Raw genomic sequence first — 17269 nt, 5'->3', positions numbered from 1 at the left:
TAGGCAACCATACGTACACCGTAATTATACAACGCGTTCAAAGAACAAATTCGTACGATGTACGCATGAATGTTAGTGTTTCAGGAATACAGGATAAGAATCAATGAATTTTCTAGACATATTTGTTTTTAAAATTTAAATCGTGGTCGTCATCATAAATAAATCAAAAAATTAAAAAAAAACTTACTTAAAACTATTAACCCATATTATACGGAGGAGGTTGCTGCGGATATTGATTGCTATTCATTTGTCGCAAGTGCGCTACTAAAGCGGGCGCTTGTTGCTGAGGCCCGCCGGGCACTTGCCCACCACCGCCTTGATGTTGTTGTTGTTGCTGCTGCTGTTGTTGTTGCATCGCCAACATTTGCTGACGCATGCGCTGCTGTTGGAACTGATTCTGTTGCTGTTGTTGTTGTTGCATACCCATTCCTGGATTCATTGGTACTCCTGCTATAAAATGACCAAAATAGTACATATAATTTGACTAACTAACATTATTAATGTTTCTAACCTTGGTTGCCCGCTCGTGAATATGGTGGCGCTGGACCTTGCGCAGTTGCCATACCGGCCATTGGATTGTTCATGTTGGCATTCATGGTGACATTAGGCGCCTGCTGCATGTATTGGCCACGTGGCGGAGCTCCCTGTGGCATTCCGCGATAGTCTGGCTGTGGGGCACGTTGAGGTCCGCCAAAGTTCTGCTGCTGGAACATGGCGGCCGAGTTCTGCTGGCCTTGCATCATCTGCTGATTGTTCGGCATCATTGCATTACCACCGTAGTTACCAGCATACTGCTGATTCATACCGGTTGGGATATTACCGTACGCTGGGAACATTCCCTGAAAATAAACAAAATCTTCAGTTGATTGCTTAAATAGACATAAATCAACTTACTTGATTGGGTTGCATTGCACCGGGATGTTGTTGACGTATGCCAGGTTGGCGAGCAAACTGCCGTTGCATACCGGCCGGATAACCACCCTGTGGAACCGGCGCGGGGCCAGGAACGTTCTGTTGGCCTTGAGGGCCGCTCATAAATGGCGGAGTGTTGAGGGGATGACGTTGGCGCAGCATATTGGACAGTGCTGCTTTCGATTGCGTCATTTGCGGACGTTCAAAACGATTCGCCATTGCTGCTGTTCAGAGAACAAAAAATATATCATTAACAATACAATTTAAAATAACTAAATTATTTTATGTTACCATTTGGCATTTGTTGAGGACCAGGATAATAACCACCCTGCGGTTGTTGCTGTGGGGCTTGCTGCTGTTGTTGAGCATTATACCATTGCTGTTGCCCTTGGTTTGGATTAGCCTGCTGGAATTGCTGTTGTGGTTGCGGTTGCTGCTGCATACCTCCACCATAACCCATATGTTGAAGGGGTGGAGTCGGGCCAGAAACATTCTGCATGCCCGACATTTGCGGAGGGGGAGTCTGGCCAAGCGGTGATTGGCCCAACATGTTTGGCACCGGTACAGTAGGTGGTGTGGCGGCAGCCGCGGCCGCCGCTGCAGCTTTCGACTTCTTCGTTCGTCCGCGTTTCTGACCCTTCTTGCCGATGGTGGTGCCGTGTGGTGACTGATCCACAGACGAGGGTGTGTCAGCCTTCATTTCAAGCTCTTTTAACTGCGCACAACGTACAGCGAAAAAAAGCCAAACGCAAACAAAACCAAAATAAAAATTTCAAAAACAAAACAAAAAACCGCAAAATAAATGTAACAAAAGAAGCTATATTTCAAACATACCGGTTTATCAGGTACGGGTTCCAAATCTTCTGGTGGTAATGGCGGTGGTTCCAAATAATGCGACACTGGTTTCTGTAGATTATGTGTGTGATACTTCAACAAACGATGAGTATCTTCACATGCAAGTGGTCGTCGCTCAAGTCGGACCGCTCCAAACCATGCCCACGATAATGGAGCAGGGTTCTTCATACCCTCCAACACATCCCAAGGACTAACCTTCTGCTTATCTGACACCTACACAAGAATTATTTTATCGATTGTCTCAAACACAAACCACAAATATTATACCCTACCTGCAATCCATGCTTTTTATCAATACTGTCAAAACTAATCTTGTTGCCCTTGTTATCAGTAATACAACCAGTCGGCTCCACAGCAATCAATTCGCATGCGACCCTTGTCAGTGGCAATAATTGCCTAATATGTTGCAAACTCGAACTCTGGCGCTCTCCGATTTCACGTTTTAACTTCTTCGTCAAATTCTGATAGGTCTTCCTACCATCGTCTTGTTGATCCGATGCAAGCGCCGAATGCACTAATGTTGCCAACATATCAATGACAGTCGTAAACAGATCGCTGTGCGTGTGTAAATCTACTAAATTATTCGTAACAAGTTGTACTAATAACAGCGCCCAATCGGTAGTAACCGGTATACTACGCTGGAACGCCTCAAACACGCCACCAACCAATGAAAACCTCAATTGCAGACCATCTAAAGTCCGCTCGGTGTTACAAATATCGGTTAGGTTTCCCTCACGCGCTAATGACACTAGTTGTGATAGTTGGTTATGTAACGAGGAAAGAAGACCTTCACGCTGGCCATCCTCTTGGTTTTTCAAGCATGACAATACTAAACTAAGAAATGGTTGGTGTGACAGGATGGATTGCACATCTTCGCGTGTGCGTTTAACCTTAGGTTCACGTATCCAACCGTTCGTTTCTAGGACTTGACCGGCAACTTTCAGTACACGACCCTGGACAGCACTCGGCAGTTTCGAGATTAAAGGCGCGACGAGCCATATACTTTTAGCAGTATCGTGCTTTTTATCTTCTGATCCACTCTCGGGCGATGGAGAACTCAATTGAAATACGTCAATTGCTGCTTTTGCGACCGTCTCAAGCCATTGACTTAATTCCGGTGAATTTGCGCTAAACTGTTTGAACATCAGTTGAAGATCCAACCAGGACATTCGTAACGTCCACAATTCCAAATTCTAAACAAATATTAATATTAAAATATAATATTATCGCAAATTTATAATATTTACCTCTAATATTCGACTAATCATACTCTTCTGGTCCAGTTCATCAATGGCGCTGCTAATGTCCGGATAACAAATCATGTGCAATAGTCGCTGAGCCTGCGAATGACTCAAAACCGGATCCAGAAGATTGTCGGGATGACATAGTTCCTCCGGATGACAGAGGCATCTCTCAAGCACCCATTGTTGCGAACAAATCTCGCGAAGAACATGACACGCAAATGCTGATAAGGATGCCGTGCTTTCATTGCTGCCATTGTTGGATTGCCTACAATATGAACTAACTAGTTAGAAAAGTGAAGTAAATATATGGTTGGTGATTATTTACAGTGTGACATTGAGTACTACGAACAAAACAGAACATTTTTTTAGTTATATAGGGAAATATGTACATTTTGTGGTTTTAAAGTGCAACAGAAACAAAAATTCAAGCAAAAGCTGAAATGTTAGGGTGACCAGACGCATGTGATCGGTTGTGGCCACGCCCTCGCATCAAAGCGTAAATTTGATTTGATTGACTCAGTCTATTTATCGGACAAACCTAAGTGCGATCCTCGCCCCACAGATATCCATATCCGCCCTGAACGGAACAAACAAAACTTTCAACTTAATGTTTTTCAAACTTAAACTTAATTACGCCGTCGAAGATTAGTTAAATCGTCAAAAATAAAACATTTAACTTACGTTAATTCCAATGATGGTTCACCACCCGCCATGAGATCACTCGTTCCTAAAATGTGTGATATACTTAATTCCGTGCCTTCCTTGGCGGTGGCATCCCCCACAACTAAAATTGCCTTAAGCACAGCCAAAACCGGTCCCACGTGGATATTCCGATGCGCAGCCGCTAGCAAATGTCGATCACAACTTAACCTCACTCCCAAAGAAGGTCTAGGTGTAAGTGGTGGACTACCAACCGAGTATAACCCCGGTTGAGGGCCTTCTGCAGTACGAAACAGCCTTAGTAAAAGGTGGCATGTCAATCGCATACCACCCTCGGCTGCACCGCCGCCATTATCTAGTGTTTTCACTTTCAGTAAACTGGGTAACGCTACGCGTCCAACAAAATCTTCCAACGAGAAGCAATGGCGTGCGATTAGTATGCACGTGAAGACAGCAAGCGCATTGTGAATGGATGCGTCCTGAATGTCCAGGTTTTTATGCAGGTCGGTGTAGTAGCCCGGATGTGACATGGGGCAGCAAAGGGCTAGCAACGCGCCCAACCATTCTGCTGCCAGTGTATTGCAACATGCAGTCATTTCTGCACACATTATCGATAGGTCGTTGAGGCGTTCATTATCGATTTCTCTGCAGACGTACATTACTGCGTTGCTAACAAATGAATATCTGGAATAAAAGTATAAAACAAAAATATTACTATAATTAATGGCGAAACAACATCATTTTATGAAAATTTAAGTATTCACGAATAAAAAGTTGCATAACTTGAAAGAATTTGTAAAAAAATTATGCTATTACCTGTTATTGCCATTTTCCCCAAGTTGTCGCACCCAAGTACTTTCCACCTTTCCACCTCTTCGAGGACTCGCAAACACTTCTTGCATAAAACTAGCACTGTACACATAGCTACTGCTCGGCGTGGGTTGTAACGCTGTGTATAAAGCTTGCCTGATTTTAGGATAAGCGTTACCGAATGGCTCAACAGTGTGCGGTTTTGATTTCAATAGGTTGCAAGATGAATAGAGATCGTATAAATGCGCGAGAATGCAACGTTCTGCTGAGGAACAATCACCAGGATTGGAGACGTGTTTCACCACGCGGCACAAACCCTCAAAAACGGCCGAAGTCTGTTCAGGTGATACTAAAATACAAGATTTTAAGTAAAATTTATAAAAATTGCATAGTTTTTAAGTTAACTTACGCAATAAGCAGCAATGATACCTCCGCAATACACCCACAACATATAAACTTAATCCCGTTGTGTAATTCCTTGCCAGAACAGAGTTTTTCGAAAACAATTGCGCTTCAACTTCAGGCAATTCCTTCAGGATCTGAATACATACATCAATCAATCCGTAGATATTCAGTGCCAGTTCCATTAAGTCGAATAAGAATGCCACATGCTCTTGCACGGGCAAATAATTCGAACTGCCAGTCGCAAACGAATTCAGCATCTCGACGACAGTGACACTGCATTGGTAGGTAACAACATGCTGATCGAAGTAACTTAAACTCTGGCATTTCGTTGTGGTTGCTTCAAAGTTAAACTCATTGCGTGAGTGTTTCTTTACTTTTCCACCCTCGGCGACATCGATGCTAAACTTTTTCGAGAATAATTTACAAATTTCCTTGGACATTTTCTTCACAGTGTGCCGTGCTTCATCACGAACTTTACCGACACCATAAAGCAAAACATGCCGTTGATTACAATCATGTTGGCTGTAAGGATCGTCCTGACACAGTGGAAAATGCGTAGTATAAATAAAATGTCGTGAAAGTTTTGTTTTCGAGTCGGGATGGTGGTCGGCTTCCATAGCAACGGCGCCCATTGAACTAGGAACATGTGCATGGTGGGAATGATCGTGGTCCTTCGGCGAGTCAGGAATGTCCATCGAGTTTTGTTGGTCTTCTTTGATATCTTGCAGGATTTTATCCAAGTCCGCGTCGACTTTGAAATCATCATAGTCCATTTGATGAGGTTGCTCCTAAAATAATAATAATATAAAAACATAAACCGTGAATAAAAACAAAATAAATGTAATTCACCTCTAATTTAGGATGAGTAATCTGTTGTGTCTCAGTAACATCATCCTGCCCCAACAAATCACCTCTAGAAATCAGCGTACACATATACGCATCGTGCGAGAACACATCTCTCCGTATCAGCTCCGCAAACAAATGTACAAGATTCGAAAACGCCGTTTTCTTCTGCGCGCTGTCATCAGGCGACGGAACCGGCGCATCAGTATCCAAAAACTTCATCAGTAAATTTTGAAACAATGGCGGTCCACCAGGTACACTCACATTGCTGTCTTTATCATCGCCTTCCTTCGCCTCCTGTTCGTTATTATTCGCATCTGACTGGCGCCTATCAAGCAGTGCCGCAACAGCCAAAGCTCGATGTTCACCAGCGCGTTCTGGCGACACTGCCCATTCACACAACAACTTCACCACTGCATTCTCATTGTCGTTATTATTAAACACTTTCGTATACAGTGTGTCTAAAGAATTAGATGTGTCCATCCTGTCAAATCTATGCCTATCCAATGCATCCAACGCAGCAAGAACTCGATTCGTAATTGTACCTGTTGAAGATTGTTGTACTTTATCCATACACCATCGACTTTCCGCTCGTTTACTCCGCTCCCTAATATTTGCTTCGACTTGTTGAATTTGTTTCCGATAAGACATCGCCTCGCATCTAGATGGAATTGGAAGTGTAGATGGCGCTACCGGTAAGAAATCTAATGGTGATCCATGCCAAACTGAACCAAGTCCGACTCCACACCATACAAACGCTGTAGGACATTCTAAACAAATCGTTTCTATAATACAACTTAATTGTAGAACTATATCGCGATGATGCGCACAGTTTTGCAGCTCTTGCAGTGTCGTCTGCTGAGTGTTATTACTCTGCGTGTCTTTTTTCTCCTCCAGCCTGTCTCGTTCTCGATCCCGTTCGGTTTTACTATCAGTCAAACCATGCGGGGATGTCATAACGAGTGGATCACTCGCATTTAACATTAAGCCCAATTTTTTACAGCATAAATGTCCTAATCGACGCGATAACAGCTCTGATTGGACAAAATCATCCAAATATTGTAATGCTAAAGGCAAATATAATCGTAGTAAACCGTCATCGTTTGGTTGCGAGCGCATTTTTCCAGCAATTCGATTATCCAATTAAGTAGCTCTTGGCGATCAATTAAACCTTCTTCCGTCATAAATTTTAGCAGTTCGATGCCGTACAGCCAGTAGCGAACCGATTGTTTTTGTTCTGCTTCGGTGATCATTGGCGGTGCGGTCGAACTTGGTGTTGTATTCATTTGTTTCTCAACTTGCGAATAGTATTCTTGTAATCTGGGGATTTGATCTTTGAGGAACTTTAAAAGTGTTCCTGTCCATTCTGAAATTACACCGGCATGCATTAATTAATTTTGGCTGTTTTGTTTTAGAATACTATTTAGGCATTCTCTTACTAGGAGTTAAACATAAATTAATATTTATAATATTTACCAGTAGTTGGATCAGCAAGTTGTCGTTTTTTAATTTTCGCCTCCGAAACAGCGACCGCATACGCCGAGCTGAGCTTGATAAACCAAGTAGCTCTTAACATGGGTACCTGATTATCACATAAATTCATAAAAATCTCCTCTTTCTTATTAAAAGTCGGCGCTTTTTTCGCCAGATGCATCAGCGGCTTATTCCCGGCGAGATCTTTAAACCATAGATTCACAGTTGTCTTGGTTTTGCCAGTGACTGGCCAAAAGTTGTCCTTGGTATTAATCTGCTGCCGCTTTCGGCCGGAATCTTGTAGTGTGCACAGTTCCTCTTTTCTTGCCACAATTAAGTTAAAAATGCGCCAACCTACAAGAAGTTTATTGGATTCTTGTTTACTGATTGTTATTGTTTAAATAAATTGTTTTACCTTGCTGGGATTCACATTGCAATTGCGTGCGGTGCCGAACTCGTCCGTGAGGTGGGTCATCGTCGGGAAGCCATGCTTCACGTTGAGGCTGGTCAGCTCATCCTCCTTCTGCTTGGGCTCCTGCGGGTAGACGTCCGGCGGGCCGATGCGCAGCTTCTTCAGCGGCCGCTTCTCGTACGAATGGTTGGCGGTCATCATCGTTGCGGCCGGCTGCAAACGCGTGCACTAGGTAGAACAAAACGGGCGCGCGCACTATATGGACGGCCACATGCCGTCCCCGCGGTTAATTGTGTTGCATCTTCGCCGGGAGATGTTTAGCGAGTCGCGAAACCAGAACGAAAACAAATCGACACCATCTTTGATTTGACACAACACAAATCAACGCAGAGGATACGAATGTCTTCGGTTGGTCACGACTATGTGCGAGTGGCTGCAGATCGGTTTATGTCGGAAAAAGTCGGCGTTCGACGAAGAAATTCAAAATGAAAGAAATTCAAATTTAAAAGAAGTGTATTATATCTTTAAATTAATAAATATAATTATTTTAATATCTAATATTAAATAAACCAATTAAAATAGTGTTTTATGTACTACTTTTAAAAATTATTACTTTTTTTAAAGGTGTACTTAAAGAAATAACCGCTCCTTTTTAGTGAAACTTCTTTGGATACCTGAGCGCATGCGCCACAATGCAGTTTTACAGATGTCACTATTATCGCTGTCATAAAGTATGTGATTGTGCGTGGGACGGACGCAGCAATAAATTAAACATTCCGACGTGCCCAACGTTCACAAGACGTAGTTTCCTAGTTCCTATACGGCTACAAAGTGCGCGATACGACGTCGCCCTCGTGCAGCAAGATGGGTCGGTCGCGTTCGCGCAGCAAAACGCCCCGCAAACACCACAAAAGCAAACATCACAAACGCAGCAAGTCGCGCGATCGGGATCGCTCTGAGCGCAGCGCTAGCAAGACGTACAAAAATGACAAAACCAAGGAGAGGAGCTCCAAGTCTCGGTTAGTACACCTACACATGGTTTTATTTGTTTGAAACAACCGCAATGCTGCGGTGATGCTGTTTACATTTTCATATCATAACCTTCAAAACTAATTAATTCGATATGTACCATGTGTCCGTGGTTTTTAACATAACCTTATTTAAATCCTATTTTTATTTTTGTAGAAAAAGATCACATTCCGTATCTTCATACTCTAGTAGTGACGGTTCGGTGGATCTAACACGCTCAAAACACAAAAAATCATCACGGACCCGCACTAAAATGGACGAAGTGGAGCGATTAGCCGAGATGGAGCGACAAAGGCGGCAGCGCGAAGCTGAACAGCGCCTTGTCGAGGAAGAAACCGCCAAGAGAATCGAAGAGCTCGTCACCAAACGAGTCGAAGAGGAATTGGAGAAGCGTAAAGATGAGATTGAGCGCGAGGTGGCGAAACGAGTCGAGGAAGCAAAACAGATAATGGAGAAGCAAATGATGGAGGAGATGGAGCGCCGCAAAGAACGCCAACTGCAGGAAGAAAAACACAGAGAGGTAAGCGCCACGTCCTGCGCGCTGAGCGTTCGCAGACCTGTGATAAATTGCGTTGTTACAACAACGCAGTCTGCACCTTTTTACAAACATTTTGCATAATGTGCAAATGTGTCGCCCGCATATACATCATGTTCGTCTTTACTTTGATTTTACAGCCAAACGAAAAAGAAACGCAAACAAAACTATCGCGTGCTTTTTCAGTGGTTAACCCTACAGTAGACGCTGGCAAATCACATATAAAAAGCGCTCACTGTAGGGTTAAGAAAACCTACCAAAGTATTTTATGTTTTATTTGGCGCCAATACTGTTTGGTTAAGAGTTTTTTTCGAGTCATTCAAATCTGTGATAATACAACATTCTTAACCTTGCTGTGTGCGTTCAAAAAATTAAATTTTCTGTAAATTTGCGCGCGCTTACTGTAGGGTTAAGCAAACTAAAAAAATAAAGAAGCCGAATCAGCATATTTGCTAAACAAAAAGGTAACATTGTTATTGTTGATAAAAAAAAGTCACACAGACATGACAGGAGATGATGATGATGATGATGATTACTCATTGCTCAAGAGTAGAGATATAAGAGAATCACTGCTTGTGTTGTTCGGAGAAGGATGTGCCCGGCCCCCCGCGCCATTCAGGTATTATCCACCTTTTATATTTTTATTTTACTTTCTTTTTTTCATTTACTATATAATATACAATATTATATAATGTTGATATATAATAAAGTCGCAAATATTTTTGCAGAATTTGTTTTTATTTTAAGAGCATTTGTGTGAGGCACTACGCTCTCTCTGACGATGTTGACGACCGCAGATACAAAATGGCTGGCCCCGCGCGCATGTAAATGTAACTTGTAGCATACAGTGTGTTCTTAGTGTTTATTATTATTTTTAAAGAGATATGTTGGGACATCACTGTATGTGCGTGTGTGCATTGAATGAGTGCGTATGAGTGTGAGATTATGTTGTCGGGAGTGGGCCAGCTATTTTCGCGCGTCTATTCGCCATCTCACGCTTTTACTGTTTATAGGAGGAAGAACGGCGGAAACGCGAGGAGTTGGAACTGATCATGGCTGAGAATAATAAGAAAATCGAGGAGGCTCAAAGAAAACTCGTAAGTTCACTTCATAGCTCTACTGCAATGCAACTATTTATAACATTTTGTTCTATTTTTTATTTTCTCAGGCTGAAGAAAGATTAGCAATGGTAGAAGAACAAAGGAAGATGGAGGAGGAGCGACAGCGCATGCGCAAGGAGCAGGAGAAACGCATCAAGGAGGAACAGAAAAAGATCCTCGGCAAGAACAATTCGCGCCCGAAGCTCTCCTTTTCGCTGAAGCCGGTGCTCTAGTGTTTAGTGCGCGTCGTGCTTGCGCGGACTGAGTTGTTAAGATGGACACCATATGCTTCCGGGCGCCATTTTGACGAGTGCGCAGAAACTCTAGTTATTGCATGCAGTTTTAGTTCACTTAATCTAATTACGAATAACGCTCAGGTGTACATAATCCCCCCTTTTACGCCCCTGCCCCCCAAATAATTAAGTAATGCGCCTAATCGGTCGATGTGTACAAAATGTTATCGATCATGTTTAAACAATTGCACTCATAGTTTTTAAACACGTATCTTTTCTTAAGTAGTGTATTTATCGAGTCAACATTTTCAATAAAATTCATTTTATAGGGAGAGACTGTTTCTTACCGATTTATACACCCTTTCCTCTGGCACGCTCCAGCATTAGTTCGAATTTGGTCGGTTTCTGTCAAAAAAACAATGTTAATTATTTATTTCGACCACCATTTTGTGAAATTCTTACTTTTGCGTTATTTCGACGGTTTGTTGTTGCAGGCTTGGGTGGTGCTTGCACAGTCGGCATATTTTGTGGGTCGTCAGAAAATTTCATCGATGACACCATCTTCATCACGTTATTCACTACTTTACTATCAGTGCGCATGTTTAAAGTTGTTAATGCCTGCGATATGACTTTGCTACTGCTTTTCAATGTTGAATCAGAAGCTTTGCGCACGTTCAAAGTTGCTGGTTCGGATGAACCAGACGAAGTTTGTTTCCGCTTTCCGCCTGCCATGTTCGCAACTACACTCTCAGTCGACTCAGCTTTATCCAGATCCTGTTTGAAAATCTCCTCGATCTCCTCCATGTTGGATTGTATCTGTTGCATATCTTTACAGTAATTGTAGGTCTCGTCTGAGTTTGTTTTTGATTTATTTTTTATCACTCGTCGATTGCGTTCTTTCTCGATAATAGACAAGAGTTGCCGTAGAGTTTTCTTCATTTCGTTGCCGACGTACTTCATGTAGTCGGCGGTCGTAATCACGTTGAGACTATCACTGGATCTGCTTGGTTTGCAGCCGATTGCGTTGGCTGCATCTTCAGGTTTCAGGAAATAATCGGCCGCGATTGGTTTACCTTCAAGGCGCAAGCCTTGCACTTCGTGTGGTGCTGGCAATATCTTTTCCTTGTAGATTTGTTCAAAGTGACCGGTTGGTGCGCGCGGATTGCGAGCGTTGTCGACTACAACTGAAATTCGAAACATTTTTAGGTTATGCTTATGTAGAAGAAATATTACCTTTTATAACGTCTTCTAACACCATCGGACACAACTTTGCCGTGACTGGTGTGCTAGGATTAAGCGCAGGTTTGGAATTAACCTCAATCAACCACGGAGTAAAATCTTCAGTGATCATAAAGTCAGCGCCATGCAATTCGAATGCCTTATTCGTGCGAGAGATCTGATCTTGGTTAGTCAAAATGGCCGCCACAATGCACTCCTTCATACCAGGATATATAATCTGTTCAAACACATTGGGATATCCAATGTTATTCAAATAATCCTTAAAATCAGCGAGGTACCACATATTGTGCGATGGCAAGCATAAATCTCTATTACCATTGTGATATTTGCTTTGCACTGAATTATTCGTCAAGTGTATAGACTCATGCAACTTCCGTAGATTATACGTCTGCGAACTAAATCGTAAATAACACTCTCGATAAATCCAAATAGTAATCGGTTGCGTTGAACTGATCATAAACCATTGTCGTATATCAAATTTAGTGTTATAGATCAGTAGAGGGCGCTCAATATACTTCTGTATCACGTAATTATTCGTTTTATTTTCTTTTATCACTTTAAGCACATACGGCAGTGTCCTACAAAAATGTATTCCTAATCCTCGTGAACCATAACTAGGCTTAAGTATCCAAATATTCATAAAACCATCCATGTCCATATAAGGATATAAATCCTTTAATTTCTTCAGCATTGTTCTTGATTTGTGCACTAATGACATTTCGCTTTCCAAACCTGATTGTTTGAAGTGATTGCCAACGTGCACAGCTTTATAGAAATAGTCTAAAAAGGTCTGCCATTCATTATCATCCGGACATGGAATATCTTTATCAATATCTTCGTGTTTCAATCGGCGCGCATAGTTGGCGCATTCTCGTAATGCAAAATGAAAGAATGATAATGGCACCTTACCACTGATCGAGATTAACTTCGATACTTGCGATTCATGCGTGACCACAATCCATTTCAATAACGACATGGCCGCGGTGATTTTAAAATCGTAAATGAATTCATCCGGGTCGCCATTATTCATCAATGAGTATGACCTGGGTACTCTTAGAAAAGACACACCAGGATTATTATACCAATAGGATATTTTTGCACTCTCGCATAGGCCTTGTTTATTCGCATAGTTGAACCGATTTTTATTGATAAAGTTGATCAAAGAATCTTTAAGATTCTCCAAGTTATTCCGATAGGTATCCCGGTTCAAATCCCAATAGAACGCAACCGGTAACGCACCAATCATCTTGGACATAATCAAATTCCTGTAAATTTGTGATAAGTCTTTATCTTTTAATCCTAGAGATAATTCAGGGACTGATAATGTCTGCAGGCGTCTATATAGAGAAGCTTCAACATTCGGTGGCACGTAGTTGATGTGATATTTTTCAACCCATCCTCGTAATAGCAATGCTTGCCTGATTGTGTAATAATTTCCGGATACCGTGAAGGTCCGTTTGTATTTGATGGCTTGCTCGACTTTTTCGCGCAGGATTTTTATTTCCTCACGAAGTGGATATGTGGATGAGAATACTTTCATATTGGAATTGGCGGTAATACTTGTTGGTGCGTATGAGGATGTAGCGCCATTCACATTCAAGATGGCCGCCGAGTTATATCTGGTATGTGATGATGTTGGTCGTTTGATGACTATTTTCGATGGTCTGAGTTTCTCCACCAATGTAACATTTGCTTTCAATCGTGATGCTGTAGTCATCGACGGCCATTTTGTGGTTCCTGCTGAATCACTACTATTTTCATATGATGTTGGTCCGGGAGAGGTTATTGTTCGTTTTGGATTGTAGATATCCGTGAGATTTCTTAATGTTTTCGAGTGTTTATTCATGATTTCATCGAGTTTTGCACGCACAGATTGGGAGCGCTCTGCCCAATTGTTCACTGGTGCCATTGCACTGGTCGTGGTAACATCGGATTGCTTACTTGTTACTTTTGCATGTTGTTTCGATGATTCTATTTTATCATATTCAGATTTCAGAGTGTCCAGTATATTTGCCAGGTTTTTCGTTGCTCGTGGACTGGGAATCTCAACAGTTTTTTCTTCATGCTGGTTTTTGCAGGCGGTATTCAGGTATGGAATAAATCGGTGTCTTCACCGTTAAATTTGATGCTTTTGATAATGTTGACGATTTACGTTTCAGTTTACGTTTGCTAATGGAAGATGTGCTGCTTAAGCGTTTTTTGACTGGTTTGGTCGAACTCGATCGTTTCATGGTGTTGAATTCATGAAAGGTTGATAAATATCACTAGAATTTTGCAGCTTGATGGTTTTCAGCTTAAATTTTCGCAAAGTTTGCGAGGTGCGAATGGGATGATGACATCTCGAATTAAATTTTGCACAAAGGTGACAGTACTATAACACAATTTGTTCATATTCACTGTAGGCAACCCAATACAGTTAAATATTTAAGTATGCGGGCGCATTAATCTACCTAAACTTTTACCCACAGTTAATAGTTTATCATCACATTCGTCTTTTTTCATACTTTTACGTAACACTTGTAAGTCTTTCAATTTGTGTAATAATTCTAAAGACTCCAATTGTCGATTAGCTGCACGTTGACTATATGCAACCAATTGTACATGCGGTTGCTGTTTAGTAGACAAAATGGTGGCTGTTTCATGATTATGTTTATTAAAAGTATCTTTATTGCGCATGTCCAAATGCATGTACTCTAAGTCAATGCCGCCTCCTCGTGTAGGCACCTCCTGCTTTTGCACCCCGGAAGTTGATGGCGGCTGCATTCGTAACGGAGTCGTTCGTGACGAATGACGGGGAGCGGTTCGTGGCGTCCTGGAATTTACGCCTCTGCGACAGCTGCGAGAAGAAGGAGTTGAGCGCTGTGCCTGCGAGCGATGCATCACCCTCGGACATAATAATCCGTAATTACTAGCGTTGCTTACGTGATGTGCGTTACTGGTCGATGGTTTCGAGCGTTTCTTCGTTGTCGTCGGTTTTATCGGTTGCGCCACCTCTATTCCATCATTGGGATCACTATCGATTGAATTACTACTATTCTGGATCTCTTCCATTAAATCAGCTATTACAGGACCATTGTATCCAGCACTATGGTCAATCTGGGTACAATGACCATTGATTCGCATTCCGGGTGTGAACGGTGCTGTTAATCTTGACGTTTTTGGTGGATAGAAAACCATTTTTGCGTTCGTTTTCTTTGTCTTTCCGGCTTTTGCTGCGTTTGAAAATACGTCTTCCTCGCACGGATAAACTCATTCCAAGGTATGCAGGTGGGCGAAGTAGGGTTTGTTTGTAGATACACACGAAAAATCCTGTATCACAGTTTGGGTCTCGTTTCCGGTCGATTACAACTGCAAAATAATTTAGTTTAAAATTATTGATGATAATTGGAAATTTTAGGAACCTTTTACTAAATCCTCTAAACATTGGGGACACATCCTAGCAGTGACACTTGTAGATGAAGACAGGTCCGGACTTGAATTTATTTCAAGCAACCAAGGTTTATAGTCTTCCGCGAGGATAAAATCAGCGCCGTAGAGTTCGAATGTATTGGGACGGCGATCCATTGTGTCCTGACAACTCAACATTGAACCAATGATGGATTCCTTCATTCCTGTAAACCGGAAAACCGAATGTTACTAAATAAACACAAAATTCAAGTAAAAACAAAACATTAAAAACATTTCCGCAAAATTTTCAAAACCGGAAAACCGGAAGTGTGCTCCATCATACCATACCTGGATAAATAACTGATTCCCATTTATTCTGATGCCCCGTATTCCTCAAATATGTCTGAAACGTGTAGCAATCCCACATGTTATCTTCCGGAAGTGATTTATCTCTATCTAGCGTATTTTTGTACTTGCACTGTACTGCATGATTCGTCAAATGTAGACTCTCGTGAAAATTGTCCAAATTAAAAGTTTGTGAACTGAATCTCAGATAGCTTTCTTTGTACATCCAAATTATAAGCGGTTGTACACTTGTAATCAAAAACCATTGCCGGATATCAAATTTGGTATTATAAATAATCAGTGGTCTTTCAATATATTTCTGCACGACATACTTTAATTTCAAATCCATGATTCTGCCCACATCTTTAACATCTTTAATCAGTTGAATGCCTCGTCCACGACACTTATTTCCGGGTTTCATAATCCAAATATTTTTCATTCCGTCGAGATTCATTTGCGGCCAATAAAATTGTAATTTTTGAGAATCGCACGTGCCGCTGCAATGAGAACAGCAATCACGTAGTTTTTATTCTCTAAAAATCTTTGTTTATCATGGACGATCATCTGGAAGTGTTCGAGGAATTCCGTCCATTCACTAGGTTCCGCTCCCGGTATGTCTACATCAATATCCATGTGTTTTTTCGTCGCGATAAATTCATTGAGACGATCCATAGCAAATTGAAAAGCAGAGTAAGGTACTGATCCTTCGGGCGATTGAATAGCATATTGATCTTGTGTCTCGTGTAGATGTACTGTATGTTTTAAAAGTGACATGCATGCGGTGAGCCGGAAATCTTCAACGAAATTATTGTAATGATCCGGGAATCCTAGCACATAGCAACGTGGGAAGTATACGTTAGATACGCCTGGTTCGTTATGCCAATACACTTGTTGCAGTAAGAGACATAACCCTTCTTTGGATGTAAAGAGTGATCGTGAGAATCGAGACATTAATTTGTTGCAATTCAATCGGAATTGCATATCGTGCGTGTCCTTTCGTGTATTCCAATAAAAATCAACCTGAAAATACGCAAAACTAAATTTTTAGACGAAAAAAAAATTTAATACAATGTTTTGGTGGTTAAAAAGTTGCCTACATCGTGCATTTGGAGCAATCTTGACATAATGGTGCGTTCACACTTGAGCACATGCGCAGATTGCGTCTCCCAGGTTAGTTTCATCGGTAGATTTACGCATAATTCTTCTAAATTTGACGCTGATTGTGACAATGGTTTAGTTTTCATTGTGCATTCACATTTCTCGACCCAGTTACGTCGTAGGAATGCCCTCCGTAGTGTTTGCCATCCACCTAAAATCACATTTAATAAAATATATTCTATACAAGGTATGAACTTAACCTCTAATTGTAAAAACTCGATGTTCTTTGATTGCCTCTTCCACAATTTTTCGTAACTGTGCTAATCTTTCAGACGTAATAAAGTTTTTATATTTTGACGTGTGCTCACTACTCGATGTGCCCCTATACGGCGATTTATCGTGAGTATCATCTTTATTTACAACAGATTGTGACCTCGATGTTGAGTGCGGTGGAGAAAACGAAGAAGTTGGCGAGGGTGTGCGTCGATCAAATGAAGGACTTCTCAATGGCCGGATGACAATTGGACTGCCGTAAGTGGACATGCTGATGATATGATGATCGGTATGAAAAAAGAAGTAAATAAATGATGCGCATTTGTAAATATAAAATTTTGAAGTCACTGTGTTATCAACATTTGTGTCACTTTGATTAATCAATTTGTAAAAATTATAGAATTATATTTTATAGT

At 41.5% G+C, this 17269-nt stretch overlaps 4 protein-coding genes across 4 annotated transcripts; 1 reads left to right on the top strand and 3 right to left on the bottom strand.

Moving 5' to 3' along the window:
• Positions 1-121: 121 nt before the first annotated feature.
• kto (mediator complex subunit kohtalo) lies at positions 122-6986 on the bottom strand. Its single transcript, XM_065308791.1, has 12 exons — positions 5736-6986; positions 4891-5674; positions 4488-4830; positions 3693-4355; positions 3550-3588; positions 3015-3276; positions 2040-2960; positions 1747-1980; positions 1204-1627; positions 895-1136; positions 512-839; positions 122-450 (listed from the first exon to the last, which is right to left on the bottom strand). The coding sequence occupies exons 1-12, from the start codon at positions 6846-6848 to the stop codon at positions 197-199; spliced, it is 5607 nt and encodes a 1868-aa protein (XP_065164863.1). The 5' UTR covers positions 6849-6986; the 3' UTR covers positions 122-196.
• Positions 6987-8332: 1346 nt separating this feature from the next.
• Arglu1 (Arginine and glutamate rich 1) lies at positions 8333-10843 on the top strand. The gene is made up of 4 exons (XM_065307418.1): positions 8333-8633; positions 8800-9163; positions 10192-10275; positions 10347-10843. Exons 1-4 carry the CDS (start codon positions 8479-8481, stop codon positions 10509-10511), a joined length of 768 nt encoding a protein of 255 aa, XP_065163490.1. The 5' UTR covers positions 8333-8478; the 3' UTR covers positions 10512-10843.
• LOC135795664 (tubulin glycylase 3A-like) lies at positions 10785-14124 on the bottom strand. The gene is made up of 3 exons (XM_065307417.1): positions 11745-14124; positions 10974-11695; positions 10785-10916 (listed from the first exon to the last, which is right to left on the bottom strand). Exons 1-3 carry the CDS (start codon positions 13657-13659, stop codon positions 10863-10865), a joined length of 2691 nt encoding a protein of 896 aa, XP_065163489.1. The 5' UTR covers positions 13660-14124; the 3' UTR covers positions 10785-10862.
• A 256-nt stretch (positions 14125-14380) lies between these two features.
• On the bottom strand, positions 14381-17123 carry LOC135796207 (tubulin glycylase 3A-like). Its single transcript, XM_065308136.1, is given in 7 exon segments — positions 14381-14586; positions 14673-15098; positions 15152-15361; positions 15486-15962; positions 15965-16502; positions 16580-16791; positions 16841-17123. Coding segments are annotated over 6 exon segments (1977 nt in total). The 3' UTR covers positions 14381-14586; positions 14673-14841.
• Positions 17124-17269: the final 146 nt, after the last annotated feature.

The sequence above is a fragment of the Atheta coriaria genome, unplaced genomic scaffold (assembly GCF_025399875.1).
Source record: "Atheta coriaria isolate IRGN ID8LTWV9N9 unplaced genomic scaffold, Caltech_Dcor_3.1 hic_scaffold_7_pilon, whole genome shotgun sequence".
NCBI lineage: Eukaryota > Metazoa > Arthropoda > Insecta > Coleoptera > Staphylinidae > Dalotia > Dalotia coriaria.
Note: the sequence above shows the minus strand (reverse complement) of the source record. Positions and strands in the feature narration are given on the sequence as shown.

Excerpts from the sequence above, each read along its gene's own strand:
- LOC135795664 (XM_065307417.1), bottom strand. The coding sequence starts at position 13,659 with ATGGCACCAGTGAACAATTGGGCAGAGCGCTCCCAATCTGTGCGTGCA. Across the intron at positions 11,696-11,744 it reads GTTAGAAGACGTTATAAAAG|TTGTAGTCGACAACGCTCGC; the intron begins GTAATATTTCTT and ends TTCGAATTTCAG. Across the intron at positions 10,917-10,973 it reads ACCGTCGAAATAACGCAAAA|AAACCGACCAAATTCGAACT; the intron begins GTAAGAATTTCA and ends TTTTTTTGACAG.
- Arglu1 (XM_065307418.1), top strand. The coding sequence starts at position 8,479 with ATGGGTCGGTCGCGTTCGCGCAGCAAAACGCCCCGCAAACACCACAAA. Across the intron at positions 9,164-10,191 it reads AGGAAGAAAAACACAGAGAG|GAGGAAGAACGGCGGAAACG; the intron begins GTAAGCGCCACG and ends TACTGTTTATAG. Across the intron at positions 10,276-10,346 it reads AGGAGGCTCAAAGAAAACTC|GCTGAAGAAAGATTAGCAAT; the intron begins GTAAGTTCACTT and ends TTATTTTCTCAG.
- kto (XM_065308791.1), bottom strand. The coding sequence starts at position 6,848 with ATGCGCTCGCAACCAAACGATGACGGTTTACTACGATTATATTTGCCT. Across the intron at positions 3,589-3,692 it reads GAACCATCATTGGAATTAAC|GGCGGATATGGATATCTGTG; the intron begins GTAAGTTAAATG and ends TGTTCCGTTCAG. Across the intron at positions 3,277-3,549 it reads GGGGCGAGGATCGCACTTAG|GCAATCCAACAATGGCAGCA; the intron begins GTTTGTCCGATA and ends TTCATATTGTAG.